General features: G+C 41.1%; 1 protein-coding gene across 2 annotated transcripts; it reads left to right on the forward strand.

Moving 5' to 3' along the window:
• The first annotated feature begins 9,106 nt into the window (after nucleotides 1-9,106).
• On the forward strand, nucleotides 9,107-18,192 carry LOC110521544 (fragile X mental retardation, autosomal homolog 1). 2 transcript variants are annotated; one of them, XM_021599150.2, is made up of 16 exons: nucleotides 9,107-9,239; nucleotides 12,495-12,547; nucleotides 12,776-12,869; nucleotides 12,966-13,037; nucleotides 13,194-13,342; nucleotides 13,457-13,550; nucleotides 13,661-13,777; nucleotides 13,876-14,046; nucleotides 14,149-14,227; nucleotides 14,328-14,437; nucleotides 14,559-14,645; nucleotides 14,748-14,952; nucleotides 15,469-15,663; nucleotides 15,814-15,993; nucleotides 16,941-16,976; nucleotides 17,341-18,192. In XM_021599150.2, exons 1-15 carry the CDS (start codon nucleotides 9,171-9,173, stop codon nucleotides 16,970-16,972), a joined length of 1,707 nt encoding a protein of 568 aa, XP_021454825.2. In that variant the 5' UTR covers nucleotides 9,107-9,170; the 3' UTR covers nucleotides 16,973-16,976; nucleotides 17,341-18,192. The 2 variants fall into 2 exon arrangements, with proteins under 2 accessions (XP_021454825.2, XP_021454823.2); XM_021599148.2 differs by having other exon boundaries at nucleotides 9,108-9,239; nucleotides 14,553-14,645.
• The last annotated feature ends 1,946 nt before the right edge of the window (nucleotides 18,193-20,138 follow it).

Below are 20,138 nucleotides of genomic sequence, written 5' to 3' on the forward strand. Positions count from 1 at the left end.
AATCAGGCGTATCTGACATATAAGCATGTTATGCTTACAAGCCTCATTTATCAATGGTGCATTACAGGCAGGGGATATGCGCTTCTCTTGAACATAATACATCCGGTTTGTGTCTCTGGGTTGCTCTGGGGTCTTACATTAATCTGACCATCCTTTCCCCCAGTGGCATATTCTTCATTTAGAAGAGCAGGCCAAGGTGCAACATGTAAGACCACAGTGAGAGAAGGTCTGACTTAGACATACAGTAAAGGTATAGCACCTTCATTATAGTACAGCCACAGTACTGTCTTTGGTACAGCCTTTATTTGATAAAAGTGTCATTTTTAATAGGAGAGACAGAGTGTAAGTAGTGGAAAACAAACTGATAACCCAGCTCCAAAGTCAGCTGACTACAAACCAGTGCTGCCACTACAATCTCTTCTCTCAATAATAAATCGGCAGGTTTTTATAAAATAACAACAAAAACCCAGCAGCTGTAACCATTCTGTCTTGGGTTCCCTTTTCACCCATTTCACCCATCAAACCACTTCCGCCCCTCGCCTTGAAGAAGAATTTGGTCCCTCACAGATTCGGAACTTGTTTCAGGTAACACGACAAATCGATTTATGTAAACTCTGTCAGTCAGTGTTATCAAAATTATACATTTGGAGCTGTTAGCATGGCCTACAAAAGAAGAGAACAAAGTTGAGGACATTCTCATCTCATTACAGGAGCAGAAATAGTGGAATTAGCCTGAATCTAATTACAGGCCACACTATCTAATGTAAAAACATGCCTGTTTTTTTTTTTTCATTTTCATTCATTTAGACTAGTAATTAGTTTTGGCCCCAAAAATGCCACCCTTTAATCATTAAAAGGCAGATGTGATTTGCAGTCCAATATAATCTTGCTTTAATGAAGAACTAATGGATGCATTGCAAATTACTTTTTTGCTGTTGAACAGGGAGAAAAATCTATTTCCTGCTTTTGAAAAGATCAAGAGTATCTTTAATAATGGCGAGAGCGGCCCAGGCAGTTCTCCAGCATCATGCCAACAAGCTCTTTTACTCGACTGAAATTCAATAGAAAGGAGGCCACAATTAGCAACAAAGCAGCAAAAATGCATCACTACAGCAGAATTTCTCTCCATGGCTGATGGCTCAACCCTCGAGCTACCAACTCCTTGTTAGAGACAGGGCTAAAGTGTCAGTGTGGAACAATGAACCATGATAAATTACCCTCCCCCAAAAAAGATGTACTACTAATTTTCAATTATACTCATAATGCATCACAGATTGGAGGAACATTGGGCATGCATTGAGGACAAACAGTAATAGATTTGAATCCCGCTGTGGTTTTTCTTTAGCAAGCTATGATTTTACAGTGTGGTTTCAAGCAAAGTAGCATGCAGCTATGTAAACCACTTAAAAGACAGCACTGTTTCAAACAACCATTACTGTAAAGAGGATATTTTACAAAATATTAAGACCAAATAAGAGTGATTCAAAGCATAAGGGATGTGAAAACTGTGAAGGGTCAGACATGATGAACACGTGTATCTCTATGTGCATGTATTTTACTAAAATGTGAGAGAGGTTGAAGCCTAATGGAAGTTGGCTTAACTATGGAGACAGCCCTGCTGTATATCTGATTACTGGGCCAGTAATTTTCTTTCTTAAATAAGGAAAAAATTGGATAGGATGAATGAAATTTGGCTGTCATATTGCAATGATGGTACCACGGGAGATTATGTATTTCATAATCATTCATCATTTCCACTAGTGTTGGGGCTTAGCATAATGGAATTCGTAAACTGGTTTAAATCTGAAAGTGAGGACAGACTATCAGCTGGGCCCTAAATGCTTATATGGTAATTGCTCTTGAGCCCAGTGAAATATTTTTTACAAGCATTTGATTTATTGATTTGATTTTTATTCTTACAGGGACATGTGTACACCAAAATACTGTAAATACTAAAATATGACAACAGTCATAACTGATGTCTTTAATAGCTATTTTGTTGAAAACAATTGCAGGTCTTTATACTGTGATGTTTTTTTTCCACTACATTTTCTTGTGGAAACAGTGAGAGTAAATGAGTTTGTTTTCACAAATAGGATATCTTTGAGAAATATTCATTTAATGTGAATTTATTGTTTGCAAATTCTGCCCAAATTACTTAAACAGCAAATATCAAATCAAGTCTTTGTGTATCAGGCTCATTCCATGAAAAGAGTGCCTTTTGATATTTTAAAGAGCAACTGAAGGAAATATACAACTTCTCTGGTAGAAAATGGCCTATGAGGTAATGTTAATAAAAAAGCATTTATCTAGTTTAAAAATGTACTACAAAGTGTAAATAGGATCATTTTGGTTATAAAGCCAGTCTCGTTCAAAACTGATATTTGAGAGATAATTAGGAAAAGATGGTACTGTATGTAATGGAATGGAGGGTACTGTAACAGTTTTCCTTTGGCTGGGGTCATTTACATCTTTCCCACAGCCAGCAGCACCCAAGTAATTATCAATTCGGAGTGCAACCAGCACCCGATCTTAATGCCCATGGTCAATTTGGTTTGACATACAATTTCCCTATGGGGGTAGTTAGTGACCACCAGTAAATTACACAATGTACATAAAATTCAATAGCTCCAAATTTCAATCACTTAAAAACCTCAAACCAACAATACAATGTAGAAATTAATATACAAATATTGAAAGCATTTGAGACGACTAAAATATGTGCAACATGATTTATTGACGGTCCCTAACTAGCCCCACAGATAGGCTATCCAAAGTCAAACCAAGAACTGTCACGGTTGCACACCAGCCGGCTGAAGCTAATTGGCGAAATAAGGTTGCTAGCTAGTCTAAGCTACTACCAGACACAATACCTGTTTAGACTGTTAAAAGTTATCTAGAAGGGTAAGTAACTGTACATGTGTACTGCTTTGGCAGAGTGAACGTACAAACGCTCAGGGTTGCCATGTCTGCGATTTTCTTTCAAATTGGGCGACTTTGAAAGCGATGTTGCTGGTAAAAATGTGTTAGTCGCGGGTTTTTTGGCTACTTCTAGATTGCACTGCAGCCACCATTGCATTTCGCTTAATTTTAAAAACTTAATTTCACTGTGACCTGCTACTGCTGACTATCAAGCAGTGAGGGAGGCTGTTGCTGGGTGGGTGAGTGGGGGAGGGCCAGAGAGGTGTGTGCGTTGAGTACAGTCATTGGTGTTGAGAGAATGCTGAAGCAGGCAGTCATGACAAGTGATGTGAGAACAACAAACAAATTAACTAGCACTAGCTAGCTACATCATTCTCCTTCACAATTCTTGTTTTCATTTTTTTATGAAATAAAAGACGCAAAAAAGCAAACGATTGGGACTTTTTTATTCTTATTCTCCAGTTGAAAAAAATATTATTTTAGAACAATGTGTTATCCATGTTTGCTTTTGATTTAGAGGGGGGTGGTAGCGTCTAACAATTGGATTTAATTCTTTCAAGGGCACCGCTTGGTGACGCAAACAACGCATTCTTTATAAAAAAAAAGTCCACCGATGACGGATATTCCCTCCGAGCTGTGTTAACCATTTCACAATAATGTTTTCTAAAAATAAAAAACATGTCTTAACCATTTCACTATCAATCACTTCTATAGTTCATATTAAATAATTTGGTTTGATGAAACAATATAACAAAGGGAGAAATGTAGAGTACAATTTTTTGTTGTTGTTATTAACAGGTGTATTTAGATTATTATTATGGAGACCCCTATTGGATAAATGTAGCAACTCCTCTCTTGCTGCAAAAAACTTAGGTCTAGTTTTTAGGCCTTGTGGGTGGACCTTGTTTGGTTAATGGACGGGACATCTTTCCTAGACCTGGCAAGCCTGCAAACACTTCCCACCTTCGAATACAACACACAAAAGACACCCACGTCAAAACACCCAAATCTAGTTCTCAGTCACATTTCCTAATGAGAAGAAATGAAACCGAGGCTAAATCAGGAAGTTCAGCCCCCCTTTAAATATAAATTGTGCACCAATATTGCATGTTAAAAGCCTGTTATTTAGAACACATGGAAAGTTTTTTTTTTAAACTGTTTTTTTATATGAATAAAGACTTGCTAAAGTGCCTCTGTGCACCCTCTGTGACTTTAACCTGATTAACCACAACATTTTTACGTTTTGTAAAGCCCTAGTTATTTCAAAAGATTATTTATTTCATGTGATTAGGGATTCATCTAATCATATGAAATGTGATTTTAAGGTCAATCCTGTTACGTGAACTGAACTCTCATTTTAATATGGTGAAACTATTACTTATTTTTTTATTATTCTAAAGAAACATTGAACATCTTCTAGTCAAATCAAAGCAGGTGAGTTGGTTCTACTTTTTGACAATTTTCTGTTTTTTTTGTAGTGGAAAACTGAGTGAGTAAAGCATAGCAAACACGTCAACCCTGTTACCCATAGACAACAGGCTAGAAATGTTTTGTGAAACTTGCATTCAATTGCCCCTCCCTGTTGGACACAACAAACTTCCATTCCCCCTGTCACAAGGGGATTTATGGCTGATTTAAGATGAAATCGTCAACCCTGTTACTTTATTTGGAACTTATTATAGTCATTTTTGAGATGGGAAAACGTGTTTTTATTAAGTTGAACGTGCTCTTTATGACAGAATGTAGAAAATCTGTGAAATAAATGTATTTTTTGGACGAAGTTACACTACCCAAAAGGTACTCATTTGGTGGAATCACTTAATATTTTCTCCTGAACAGATTTTCTCAAAAATATAGTATGTGTTCACCTGTATTATTGCTTTCTGAAAAAGTCTGTACAATTAGGACTGGTATTTGAAAAGCTTTGATGTCAGCCACTAGATGTCACAAAAGAGATGTAAAAAACATTGCAAGGGATCAGATTGAAACAATGATACGCAGTGCATTCGGAAAATATTCAGACTTTTTCCATATTTTGTTACAGCCTTATTCTAAAATGTTTTTTTGTTCACTCATCAATCTACACACTATCCCATAATGATGAAGCAAAACCAGGTTTTTAGACATTTTTGCAAAAACTGAAATATCACATTTACATAAGTATTCAGACCCTTTACTCAGTACTTTGTTGAAGCACGTTTGGCAGCAATTACATCCTCAAGTCTTCTTGGGTATGACGCTACAAGCTTGGCACACCTGTATTTGAGGAGTTTCTCCCATTCTTTTCTGAAGATCCTCTCAAGCTCTTTCAGGTTGGATGGACAGTTTTTAGGTCTCCAGAGATGTTTGATCAGGTTCAAGTCCAGACTCTGGCTGGGCCACTCAAGGATGTTCAAAGACTTGTCCCTAAGCCACTCCTGCTTTGTCTTGGCTGTGTGATAAAGGTCGTTGTCCTGTTGGAAGGTGAACCTTCGCCCCAGTCTGAGGTCCTGAGCGCTCTTGAGCAGGTTTTCATCAAGGATCTTTCTGTACTTTGATCCATTCATCTTTCCCTCGATCCTGACTAGTCTGCCAGTCCCTGCCACTGAAAAACAGTGTGTGGGGTATCCCCTCTGAAGGTGATACATTCACCTCTAAAGGTGAACCAGTTGCTTTTGTTGTTGTGCTCTATCCTCAAACAATAGCACTGTATTTTTTTTCACTAATAGCTACTGTAAATTGGATAGTGCAGTTAGATTAACAAGAATTTAAAAGAACTGCTTCAAAACAGCAGCCCCTTTATGTCATCTAGTGTATATATAAATCATTAGATTTAAACCATTGCATGGGATCGATCACATTCCATCAACTCCACACTGGGAAACACGCACTATGAAAATAACATTGTTTATGCACTGGGGGACAACACTTTAATTAAAATAAAAATGTGTTTTGATTTGTTTCCTCCAGTTAACATTCCGTGAAAATGTGACGCCTAGGGATGGGTTGAGTAGCTACCGGAGGTGTCATCGAATCCAATAGGTTGCTTTAGCATTAGCTAGCCTAGCATGATATCTGCGGTATCCTGATCACGGCAGCCTGCAGTTCAGACCTTACTGGAAAAATGTAATTACAGTGACCGTAAGGTCTGAATCTTTAGGCTAGGTTGTCATGATACCACTATCTAGTATTGTGGCAAGAAACCAAAACATGAAGCAGTTGTAGATTGAGTACAACTGTTAGAAGACCATTTCAGTGTGGTCATCATCTTGATCCTCTGATAGCAATGCTGATGATGAACCTCCTAATTTCTAAAATGCATCATACAGTGGGGCAAAAAAGTATTTAGTCAGCCACCAATTGTGCAAGTTCTCCCACTTAAAAAGATGAGAGAGGCCTGTCATTTTCATCATAGGTACACTTCAACTGTGACAGAAAATGAGAAAAGAAAAATCCAGAAAATCACATTGTAGGATTTTTTATGAATTTAGTTGCACATTATGGTGGAAAATACGTATTTGGTCAATAACAAAAGTTTATCTCAATAATTTGTTATATACCCTTTGTTGGCAATGACAGAGGTCAAACGTTTTCTGCAAGTCTTCACAAGGTTTTCACACACTGTTGCTGGTATTTTGGCCCATTCCTCCATGCAGATCTCCTCTAGAACAGTGATGTTTTGGGGCTGTTGCTGGGCAACACAGACTTTCAACTCCCTCCAAAGATTTTCTATGGGGTTGAGATCCGGAGACTGGCTAGGCCACTCCAGGACCTTGAAATGCTTCTTACGAAGCCACTTCTATGTTGCCCGGGCGGTGTGTTTGGGATCATTGTCATGGTGAAAGACCCCGCCACGTTTCATCTTCAATGCCCTTGCTGATGGAAGGAGGTTTTCACTCAAAATCTCACGATACATGGCCCCATTCATTCTTTCCTTTACACGGATCAGTCGTCCTGGTCCCTTTGCAGAAAAACAGCCCCAAAGCATGATGTTTCCACCCCCATGCTTCACAGTAGGTATGGTGTTCTTTGGATGCAACTCAGCATTCTTTGTCCTCCAAACACGACGAGTTGAGTTTTTACCAAAAAGTTCTATTTTGTTTTCATCTGACCATATTGCATTCTCCCAATCTTCTTCTGGATCATCCAAATGCTCTCTAGAAAACTTCAGACGGGCCTGGACATGTACTGGCTTAAGCAGGGGGACACGTCTGGCACTGCAGGATTTGAGTCCCTGGCGGCGTAGTGTGTTACTGATGGTAGGCTTTGTTACTTTGGTCCCAGCCCTCATTCACTAGGTCCCCCCGTGTGGTTCTGGGATTTTTGCTCACCGTTCTTGTGATCATTTTGACCCCACGGGTTGAGATCTTGCTTGGAGCCCCAGATCGAGGGAGATTATCAGTGGTCTTGTATGTCTTCCATTTCCTAATAATTGCTCCAACAGTTGATTTCTTCAAACCAAGCTGCTTACTTATTGCAGATTCAGTCTTCCCAGCCTGGTGCAGGTCTACAATTTTGTTTCTGGTGTCCTTTTGACAGCTCTTTGGTCTTGGCCATAGTGGAGTTTGGAGTTTGACTGTTTGAGGTTGTGGACAGGTGTCTTTTATACTGATAACAAGTTCAAATAGGTGCCATTAATACAGGTAACGAGTGGAGGACAGAGGAGCCTCTTAAAGAAGAAGTTACAGGTCTGTGAGAGCCAGAAATCTTGCTTGTTTGTAGGTGACCAAATACTTATTTTCCACCATCATTTGCAAATAAATTCATTAAAAATCCTACAATGTGATTTTCTGGATTTTTTTTCTCATTTTGTCTGTCATGGTTGAAGTGTACCTATGATGAAAATTACAGGCCTCATCTTTTTAAGTGGGAGAACTTGCACAATTGGTGTCTGACTAAATACTTTTTTGCCCCACTGTATATATAATATGTGTGTGTGTGTCACATTCTCATATGTTTCTATTTAGCTAACTACTCCTGGTACATTTAGGCATATGTTATGGACAGCATATGTTTCTTAATCTTGAGATATAACAATCATATTCTCCAGATGAGCTTCAATACCATACAACTCTCCTTCCATGGCCTCCAACTGCTCTTAATTGCAAGTAAAACTAAATGCATGCTCTTCAACCGATCGCTACACACACCTGCCCTCCTGTCCAGCATCACTACTCTGGACGGTTCTGACTTAGAATATGTGGACAACTACAAATACCTAGGTGTCTGGTTAGACTAAACTCTTCTTCCAGACTCACATTAAGCATCTCCAATCCAAAATTAAATCTAGAATCGGCTTCTTATTTCGCAACAAAGCATCCTTCACTCATGCTGCCAAACATACCCTTGTAAAACTGACTGTCCTACTGATTCTTGACTTCGGCAATGTCATTTACAAAATGCCTCCAACACTCTACTCAGCCAATTGGATGCAGTCTATCACAGTGCCATCCGTTTTGTCACCAAAGCCCCATTTACCACCCACCACTGAAACCGGTGTGCTCTCGTTGGCTGGTCCTCGCTACATATTCGTCGCCAAACCCACTGGCTCCAGGTCATCTTTAAGTCTTTGCTAGGTAAAGCCCCACCTTATCTCAGCTCACTGGTCACCATAGCAGCACCCATCTGTAGCACGCGCTCCAGCAGGTATATTTCACTGGTCACCCCCAAAGCCAATTCCTCTTTTGGCCGCCTTTCCTTCCAGTTCTCTGCTGCCAATGACTGGAAAGAACTGCAAAAATCACTGAAGCTGGAGACCCATATCTCCCTCACTAACTTCAAGCACCAGCTGTCAGAGCAGCTCACAGATCACTGCACCTGTACATAGCCCATCCAACTACGTCATCCCCATATGGTTATTTATTTTGCTCCTTTGCACCCCAGTTATCTCTACTTGCACACTCATCTTCTGCACATCTATCACTCCAGTGTTTAATTACTATATTGTAATTATTTCGCCACTATGGCCTATTTATAGCCTTACATCCTTTATCCTACCTCATTTGCACACATTGTATATAGACTTTTTCTATTGTATTATTGACTGTATGTATGTTTATTCCATGTGTAACTCTGTGTTGTTGTTTGTGTCGCACTGCTTTGCTTTATCTTGGCCAGGTCGCTGTTGTAAATGAGAACTTGTTTTCAACTAGCCTACCTGGTTAAATAAAAAATGAATTAAAAAAATTAAGTATGTCCCATTCAATTTGGCCTATGCGTGTACTTGCAAGTAGTTACCCCAATTGTTTAGACACTTCAATAACCCCGGCATGCATTGCATGGCCACCATGGAGGAACTGACTGTAGAGGTCCGTGGCTCCAACGGAGCTTATTATAAGGTAAATCCATGTATAATATTGATGTAAACTAACCATGATCATGTTTATAAAGCATGGCACACACATCAGCTCCCTACTATAGTTCATAAACTAGCAGCATACTCTAAGCTAGAGACTTGTGTTTTCAACATGTCTAATGACGGTTGGCTGGCTAGCTAACGTTAGCGACGTTAACTTCAAGACCAAATATAGTTGGCAGCTAGTCTCACTTTTCTTTGCAAGCGACCTATTCACACCCCGTTTGTCTTCGAAGAGTACACTATTAGCTGGCTAATTCAACAGATAACGCTATTAAAAATATTTCTCAATGTTAGCTAACGTAATTACCTGGCTAGCATTATCAACTGGCTAACGGTAGGTAGGTAACTTAGCTAGCTAATGTTAGCAAAGCTATTCAGGTTCGGTTGCACCTTGGCTTTGCTCGTCTTGAATCAGATTATTGATCTGGCTAACGTCATGACCTGCTACACTATCTAAAGGTATATATGCTAACCATATGCGTTATAAATCAAACAATTTAAAAGTTTAAGCTGTAATATGTAACTTTGGGCGACTTCACGAAATTCAGAGAAGTGGGTTATAGATCTGTCATTCTCATTTCAAGCCTAAGAAGATATAGATATGTTCTAAACTCAGCAAGGACCCTGTCTTTCAAAGATAATTCGTAAAAATCCAAATAATTTAACAGAACTTCATTGTAAAGGGTTTAAATACTGTTTCCCGTGTTTGTTCAATGAACCTAATGAACATGGACCCGTGCAACGGTCGTTAAGACACTAACAACTTACAGATGGTAGGCAATTAAGGTCACAGTTATGAAAACTTAGGACACTAAAGAGGCCTTTCTACTGACTCTGAAAAACACAAAAAGAAAGATGCCCAGGGTCCCTGCTCATCTGCGTGAACGTGCCTTGGGCATGCTGCAAGGAGGCATGAGGACTGCAAATGTGGCCAGGGCAATAAATTGCAATGTCCGTACTGTGAGATGCCTGAGGCAGTCCTTGCAGTGGCAGACCACGTGTAACAACACCTGCACAGGATCGGTACATCCGAACATCACACCTGCGGGACAGGTAAAGGATGGCAACAACTGCCCGAGTTACACCAGGAACGCACAATCCCTCCATCAGTGCTCAGACTGTCTGCAATAGGCTGAGAGAGGCTGGACTGAGGGCTTGTAGGCCTGTTATAAGGCAGGTCATCACCGGCAACAACGTTGCCCATGGGCACAAACCCACCGTCGCTGGACCAGACAGGACTGGCAAAAAGTGCTCTTCAAGGATGAGTCGCGGTTTTGTTTCACCAGGGGTGATGGTCGGATTCGCGTTTATCGTCAAAGGAATGAGCGTTACACCGAGGTCTGTACTCTGGAGCGGGATCGATTTGGAGGTGAAGGGTCCGTCATGGTCTAGGGCGGTGTTTCACAGCATCATTGGACTGAGCTTGTTGTCATTGCAGGCAAGACATCCTCCTCCTACCCTTCCTGCAGGCTCATCCTGACATGACCCTCCAGCATGACAATGCCACCAGCCATACTGCTCATTCTATGCGTGATATCCTGCAAGACAGGAATGTCAGTGTTCTGCCATGGCCAGCGAAGAGCCCAGATCTCAATACCATTGAGCACATCTGGGACCTGTTGGATTGGAGGGTGAGGGCTTGGGCCATTCCCCCCAGAAATGTCTGGAAACTTGCAGGTGCCTTGGTGGAAGAGTGGGGTAACATCTCACAGCAAGAACTGGCAAATCTGGTGCAGTCCATGAGGAGGAGATGCACTGCAGTACTTAATGCAGTTGGTGGCCACACCAGATACTGACGCTTACCCCCCTTTTGTTCAGGGACACATGATTCCATTTCAGTCACATGTCTGTGGAACTTTTTTTTTGTTTGTTTGTCTCAGTTGTTGAATCTTGTTATGTTCATACAATTATTTACATGTTAAGTTTGCTGAAAATAAACACAGTTGACAGTGAGAGGATGTTTCTTTTTTTTGCTGAGTTTGTGCTCTGTTTTTATGCTTTCCATTCGTATGTTTACTTCTGGTTTTGTACACCAGCTGAAAATACAATATTTTGTCATGGTAAATATATTTCACAGCGGTTTAGATGGTACAATGATTCTCTACACTATATGTGCTTGTTTTGTCACAAACTGAAATTGGGTGAACTATTAGAGTTTTAGCAACCAGGAAATAGCGGCGAAATGTCTGATTTGTGCATCTTTTAAAAGTTTGTTAAATAAATGTTTCAATTATAGCCAGCTCATTGTGTTAATTTGCTCCTCAGTTAAGTCTGTATAGGGAAACGTATTGTTAGGTAGGTAGCCAGCTAGCTGAAACATTTTTCTTTCATTCAAGAATGTACACCATACACAAAAGTATGTGGACACCCCTTGAAATTCCTGGATTCAGCTATTTAAGCCACAACTTTGTGGCAACAGTTTGGGGAAGGCCCTTTCCTGTTTCAGCATGACAATGCCCCCGTGCACAAAACGAAGTCCATACAGAAATGGTTTGTCGAGATTGGTGTGGAAGAACTGGCCTGCACAGAGCTCTGAACTCAACCGCATCAAACACCTTTGGAATGAATTGGAACTCAGACTGCAAGCCAGGCCTAATCACCCTGAGTGGCTGAATGGAAGCAAGTCCTCACAGCAATGTTCCAACATCTAGTGGAAAGCCTTTCCAGAAAAGTGGAGGCTGTTATAGCAGCAAAGGGGGGACCAACTCCATAGTAATGCCCATGATTTTGGAATGAGATGTTCGACGAGCAGGTGTCCACATACTTTTGGTCATGCAGTGTATATTGTGAATCACCTATAAATTTGAAAAATAATTAGATATGGCCATATCGACAAGCCTTACTTGGATGTGGGAAAAGTGTCGCCATAGTGGCGCAGGTAGGCAAATATATCGCAAAGGGGGATATATGTTATAAGACTAGACCCGAGTTCCACTCCGATCTAGAAACTCTGGGCTAGAATACCACAGCAGCCTATACCAGGGTTTCTTAAACTATGGGTTGGAATCAAAAGTGGGCCCTGGGCATGTGAGAGGTGGGTCGCGAGTTATGAGAATAGATCTTAATTTGGGTTTTTGGAGGACGATTTCACTTTTGAGTGAAAAGGTTTTAAGAATCCCTGGCCTATACTAAAGTGTTGTATGTTGATATTCCCTAGCTATGCCAGTAACTTTTTATTTTCTGGGTGGAGTGGCGGAGTACTTCTGAACTTAACCCATGGCTGACCTTTCTCTAGGGATTTGTCAAAGATGTCCATGATGATTCACTCACTATTGTCTTTGAGAACAAGTAAGTTTTCATAGGTTCTTCTGGGGTTGTAGTGTATTTTGTAGTCATCTATGGTGGTATAATTTTGTTGATAGGCATAACTTTATGATACTTATCTAAATGTTTGTTGTTAAAGGAGAATTTAGCTTTTTTACAACCAAATCTCTGTTTGGTGAGAAGGGAATGTTATAGATTCTAATAGCATGCCATTTACATGTAAAACAAAAGCTATATTGTCCTTTAATAAAGTTGGCAACCTGAGAGACAAGTTCACTTTAGTGATGTGCGGATGCCACCTCCAGCCGACGGTAAAAAGGACATCGGGGAGGGAGAAGAGGTGGAGGTGAGAACTGGCTCTCTATCTTCTTAGATTTAACAGACACTTTTTCCTCAGAATATCTCATTTAGAATTATCTCTCCCTCTTTCTCTTTCTACCAGATCTTCTCCCGGGCCAATAAGCAGGAGCCATGTGGCTGGTGGCTTGCCAAAGTGCGCATGATGAAGGGAGATGTGAGTAGGTATCTGTGGTTACAATTTCACTGGTCCCAGAATGTCATTTTCGAAAGGATGTTTTTGTAATGTTTATACTGTGATTTCCTCATCCTGATATTACGTTTGTCAGTTTCATGCAACACAAATGTAACCTCTGTTGTGTTTACTGTGTAGTTCTATGTGATCGAGTATGCTGCCTGTGACGCCACGTACAATGAAATAGTCACCTTTGAACGTCTCCGGCCTGTGAATATCAACAAGGTGGTGTCAAAGAGCTCCTTCTTCAAATGCACAGTCCCAGTTCCTGACGATCTGAAAGCAGCGTATGTACCTTTTATTTAAAAGTAGTTTCTGATTGGGATATAGTCTAGTAATTTGTTGGTTTTTATTTACATGCATTAGAGTTCAGAACTTGATTATAGTTTATTTTACTTTAGGTGCGAAAGTGAACAAGCGCATAAAGATTTCAAAAAGGCAGTGGGAGCTTGTCGGATTGTCTACTGTCCAGAAACAAGTAACTTGGTCGTACTAGTAAGTCCATATACGTCTGTCTGCCACTCCTCCTTCAGTACCAGCAGTTTTGTGTAGAACAAGGAATGTCTAGACAATTTTTTTACGTTTATATTCTTGTTTCCCTGCAGTCTATAAATGAAGCCACAGTTAAGCGAGTGTCTTTGCTCAGTGACATGCACTTGAGGAGCATTCGCACTAAGCTAATGCTCCTGTCCCGAAATGAGGAGGCCACTAAACAACTGGAGGTAAGGATGATTATCACAACTGCATCCTTGCAGAAATAGTTTAAACAGGATTGTCATAGACAAATCTCGATCATGCACATGATCTCTTCTCTCTCTAGAGTACAAAGCAACTGGCATCCGCTTTCCAAGAGGAGTTTACAGTCAGGGTGGACCTCATGGGCCTTGCCATTGGAAGCCATGGCAGCAACATTCAACAAGCCAGAAAAGTGCCTGGAATCACTGCTATTGAGCTGGATGAAGGGAGTGGGACGTTCATAATTTACGGAAAGGTGTGCTGATGCTTTTGATATGAGACTTTGTTATGAGTGAGCTATAGACAGTGTATGTACCACCAAGACATTTGTTTCTTAAAGCTATTATATTCTTCTAAGAATGAGGAGGCGGTTAAGAAGGCAAGGAATTATCTGGAGTTTCTCGAAGATTCTGTTCAGATCCCAAGGAACTTGGTCGGTATGTATCAAGTAGGAGTTGATACTTCCATAAAGCAAGACATTTGTGGGTGTGCACCTCTTCACACAAGTGCCTTATGGCTTCTTATTTTTTTCTTCAGGCAAGGTAATTGGCAAGAACGGAAAAGTCATTCAGGAGATCATTGACAAGTCTGGGGTGGTGAGAGTAAGGATTGAGGGGGACAAGGACAACACACAGCCACGTCAAGAAGTAAGCCCTTACTTTTTAAAAACTACTTTCCAGGTCACTTAGTAGACCAAGTGATCAGTATTGTCACGGAAACACTCTTCACCCATAATAACATTATTTTATTTGTGATGTGCTGACACAGGGAATGGTCCCGTTTACCTTTGTCGGCACTAAGGAGAACATTGGGAATGCCCAGGTGCTTCTGGAGTACCACATCGCCTACCTGAACGTAAGCATTAATCTATAGTAACAAACTCCTAATGGTCTCAGTCAGGGCTGTAGGCCCTTTTTATAGTCTGTGTGGGATGAGTTTGCCTGTTGCTGTCTGCAGGAGGTAGAGCTACTGCGTATGGAGAGACTGCAGATAGATGAGCAGCTGAAGCTGATTGGGATGGGCCAAAGGCCTTCATCTGGCCACCCAGCAGACAAGGACAAGAGCTACACCACGGACGACAGTGTGGCTGCTACCTCTGTGAATACCAGCCGCTCCTACACTGGCAGAGGCCGCAGAGGCCCCAACTACACCTCCGGCTATGGTGAGCGTCATGTTCACAATGATACCGAACATACATTTTGTAGATTCTCCCAAGACATTTTTCAACACCTATCAGCAGGGGTTTAACCCTAAAAATACTTTAAAGTAAAACTAAGGTACTACTTCACTACATTCCTAAAGACAATATTGTACTTTTTACTTTTAACACCCAAAAGTACATGTTACATTTTGAATGTTTAGCAGGACAGGAAAATGGTCCAATTCAGACTCTTTATCAGGAGAACTTCCCTGGTCATCTCTACTGCCTCTGATCTGGCGGACTCACTAAACACAAATGTTTCATTTGTGAATGAGTGTTAGCCCCTGGCTATCCATAAATACAAAAAAAACAAGATGGTGCCGTCTGGTTTCTTTACTCAACTATGACAATTGGGTAGTCAATCGAAAGTTGCAAGACACAATCTAGGGAAGGTAATATTGATATTGGGACATAATGCTATAGCCCAACAGGAAGTTATCAGTCATCTGGTATTAAAAATATATGTTTGACTTTCAGGCACAAACTCTGAGCAATCCAATGACTCTGAGACTGATTCAGTGCGGAAGGAGGAGCTGATTGACTGGTCCCTGGCGGGAGAGGAACCGGAGAGGGGTACCCAGCCACAGAGAGACAGCAGGAGGAGAGCTGGTCAAGGGAGGGGGAGAGGACCCAGTGGCAGGGGCCGAGGAGCAGGGAGAGGAGCCTCCACCGGTACGGCTGCAGACACAATTGATGGGTCATGCACATGCTGATGACATTAAACATGATTTGCATTATCCTCTATGTTTATCATGATCATGTGAATAGGTCTATGAATTGTTCCTCTAAAACTAGATATTAAACTATTTGTTAACTTTGCAGCTCTAAAGGATCGTGATGGCAACCCATACAGTGTGCTTGACAACACCGAGACAGGCCAGACGGTCGACTCCAACCTCAACACAAACCGCCACCTCCTCTCCCGCCGGACTGACGAGGACACAACAGCCATTGATGCTATGAGCGAATCGGACAAAGCTTCCCTCGGTGAGAATTGCCTTGGTAAGTCCCGCATCACCATGTCCTCGCAGTGATGACGTGATTTAAGGACCGCCATCAACGGCATTTAAACATTTGTGTTGTGACTTTTACCATCTCAATCAGTACCATCCACAAACTACTTCAATCCCTCCGGGTAGAAGTGTCTGAGTAAAAATCACAAGCCCTGGGAGCCAATCGGATTCAACAACAAACATACTACCATAAGCATTACAAAATACAATTATTTCATGTTACAGAAGACGGTGGACACTTCAGTGACTAAAAAGGATAGAATTACACACATTGACACCAATCCCAAGTCAATCCTCATGAAATTCACTCCGAGGGCTCTGCACAAATTCTTCCCCCACATAGATGACTCAAAAGCTAAACCACAGCTGCATAAACGTAGCAGTAGACACTGTGTTCGCCCACCAGAGGAAAGGTGGGGAACGGGCCTGTAGTTTGTTTACCAAAACCAGCATGACTGAGTGTGATTAACACTTGCCCTGGCTAGCAGTCACGTCCGTGCTTCAACCAGTAACCATTGATTTACTCTGGGAAGCTAATTTCTCAATTTGAAGCTGAATAGACACCTAGAAAAGGCATGCCACCAAGAAGTCCCATTGTTTTTAAATGTTCCCACTCAAATTCACTAACATGACCGCTACTTGTTGACTATCAATTAAGGTCTGTTTATTTTTTGGGATTTGATACTGCTTGCCTGTATTTCTCACTTGCATTCCTTGGACTGCTTTCTAGTTATTTTTAACCACATTCTTTCAGTGTTATCACAATGTAAGCTATTTTTCTGATTCAGAGGGGTTGGGTTAAATGCGGAAGACACATTTCATTTGAATGCATTGCTGTACAACTGACTAGGCATCCCCCTTTCCCTATCATTAGCTATGATGATCTAGTTTATTTCATTACCAATGCAAGTGGTTCTAACATTCTTTGTTTTGCAGATCCCGGGCTGAATCACAAAGCAGATAGATGAACTGGTATGTTTGAAAAAATTCTACAAATCTGACTTCAGGGCCCGTATGTATCAAGCGTCTCAGAGTAAGAGTGCTGATCTAGGATCAGGTCTTCAATCTTATTCAATGTGATGTAAAATGCAAATCGGCACGCCTAATCTGAGATGGCTGAAACAAGTGATGGGGAGAAAGAACCATGGTAGTGTACGGAAACTTGCAATAAGAATGTAAATTTCTTTCTCTTGGCTTGATGTACTTCATGGGCATAGTCCATGGAATCTACAGTATGTGAAATTGCCACTAGGCTGGTTTAAATTTCTAGCATTGTATGCCTTTGGTACATTAAGTCAAGCTTCTGTAACTATTTCTACTTGTCTGTGTCCTGCAGGGGCATGTTGAGTGTATTGCAGAGCACAGCCTCTCCACATCAGCAAAGACAGGCAATGGAAGAGGTGACGAACTAGGCAGAGCTTCCACAAAGGGCTGCCAAAGTCTGTTACCAAGGGAACAGTGACTAGCAGCCTGTCCTGAATAGTGTCTCCTAATCTACGGACCTATTAATTGTACTACATTCGTACAATAGTTATTGTACAAGCTTGCCAAAGATAGACATATGGACTTCCAGATTCTCTACTGCACTTTTCAATTCCCTAACCATGGGACACAGAGGGGGAGATTTAGCACTGAACCGAGACATGAAAAAGCATGTTTCAAGTACATTATCAGATGTTGTGCCTTGAGTAGATTTAACATAGTTGCCTGGCTGTAGTAAATTTGTCAATGATGACAAAGGTGAAAGAATCTAGTTATCCTAATATTTGTTGAGGAGCTTTGGCTGATTTTTATTTTTTTACATTTTAATATAAAATCACTTCAGACTAGGAAATGCAGTCGGAGAGGAAAAAAAAACCCTTTTGCACTGAAAACTGGTCTGTCAATGTTCTTGTCCCATTTTTTTATGCACCCACCAGAGGCTGGAATGATGGTGGCAGTAACTTGTCTCAAAGGAGCTTTATTTTTATTTTATTTTTTTTATTTACAAATGTACACTATTTAATAAGCTGTTAACACTAAACTGGTGGAACGACCGTGTTTTATGCAGGTGACAATTTGGACTGAGGTCAATTTCCAGATTTTGGTTCGGTAAACTGTTTGTCTTTTTTAATGATCATTCGGGTTGTTTGATGTGCAATATGTTTTGTATGCCAGTAGTTCTTAAATAAAACAATTTGTCTTGTCAGGTTGACCTTTTTGTCCTGAGAATAAGTGAAGTACAGAGCAAAACTAGTCTCTTTTAATGTATGATTTATTTGGGCACAGTGAATAAGAAAACCCCCGGGCCCAACCAAGTACAAAGTGAACTATTGATTTAGTGATCCACCTGCAAAAAACATGCAATTGTGATCCAAATTACATTGTACAAGCTGAATGAATGATAAAAGTACATCATTGTTTGGAAAGAGTTTTACTCGTTCCCAACCCTCTGTCGGGGTGATTTAGAATCATCAGTTTTCTGTGGGCTTCTCTGATCTTGTTAGCTGTGGGACAGGGAACAACAATATGATTCATTAGGCAAATGGACTTTATTGTATCACACACCCAGTGAAATGTACAATACCCGACTTCTAGAAAAGCATGCAACAAGACAGTTACAATTGTACCACATGCGTGTAATGCCATAGTGTCTTGTAGAGCAAGGTTTCACAAACTCGGTCCTGGGGCCCCACTGGTTGCACGTTTTGGTTTTTGCCCTAGAAGGACACAGCTGATTCAAATAATCAAAGCTTGATGAGTTGGTTATTTGAATCCAAAACGTGCACCCAGGGAGGACCCCAGGACCGGACTTGGTAAACCCTGTTCAGAACAACACACATGTGAAAGCCCATAAAATCTTACTGATTTGGGGAAACTGCATAGCTTGCTTCATTTGTGGTTTCATGGCCTAGCGACCTGAATCAAGAAGTACCATTTTAGTGTCACAAAATCGTCCATAACTTTTATTCAACTCAAAAGTTTTAAACCGAACGAAAATATAAATGCGACATCTAAAGTGTTGGTTTCATTAGCTGAAATAAGAATTTAAAAAAAATAGCAGAACTGTTCCATATGCACAAAAAGCTTCAGCTGGACTAGACAATCTGGTGACACTAGACCCAAACTGTTATAGACCTATATCCATCCTGCCCTGCCATTCTAGTCTTCGAAAGCCAAGTTAATAAACAGATCACTGACCATTTCGAATCCCACCATACCTTCTCCATTGTGCAATCCGGTTTCCGAGCTGGTCACGGGTGCACCTCAGCCACGCTCAAGGTACTAAACTATATAACCGCCATCGATAAAAGACAGTACTGTGCAGCCGTCTTCATCGACCTGGCCAAGGCTTTCTACTCGATCACCGTATTCTTATTGGCAGACTCAAAAGCCTTGGTTTCTCAAATGACTGCCTCGCCTGGTTCACCAACTACTTCTCAGACAGAGTTCAGTGTGTCAAATCGGAGGGCCTGTTGTCCGGACTGGCAGTCTATGGGGGAACCATAGGGTTCAATTCTCGGGCCGACTCTTTTCTCTGTGTATATCAACGATGTCGCTCTTGCTGCGGGTGATTCCACCTCTATGCAGACGACACCATTCTGTATACATCTGTCCCTTCTTTGGACACTGTAACTAGCCTCCAAATGAGCTTCAATGCCATACAACACTCCTTCTGTGGCCTCCAACTGCTCTTAAACGCGAGTAAAACCAAATGCATGCTTTTCAACTGTTCACCCGACTAGCATCACTACTCTGGACGGTTCTGAGTATGAATATGTGGACAACTACAAATACCTAGGTGTCTGGCTAGACTGTAAACTCTCCTTCCAGACTCATATTAAACATCTCCAAAATTAAATCTAGAATCGGCTTCCTATTTCGCAACAAAGCCTCCTTCACTCACGCCGCCAAACATACCCTCGTAAAACTGACTATCCTACTGATCCTCAACCTCGGCGATGTAATTTACAAAATAGCTTCCAATACTCTACTCAGCAAACTGGATTCAGTCTATCACAGTGCCATCCGTTTTGTCATCAAAGCCCCTTATACCACCCACCACTGCGACCTGTATGCTCTAGTCAGCTGGCCCTCGCTACATATTTGTCGCCAGACCCACTGGCTCCAGGTCATCTATAAGTCTATTCTAGG

This window comes from Oncorhynchus mykiss, chromosome 30 (assembly GCF_013265735.2).
Source record: "Oncorhynchus mykiss isolate Arlee chromosome 30, USDA_OmykA_1.1, whole genome shotgun sequence".
NCBI lineage: Eukaryota > Metazoa > Chordata > Actinopteri > Salmoniformes > Salmonidae > Oncorhynchus > Oncorhynchus mykiss.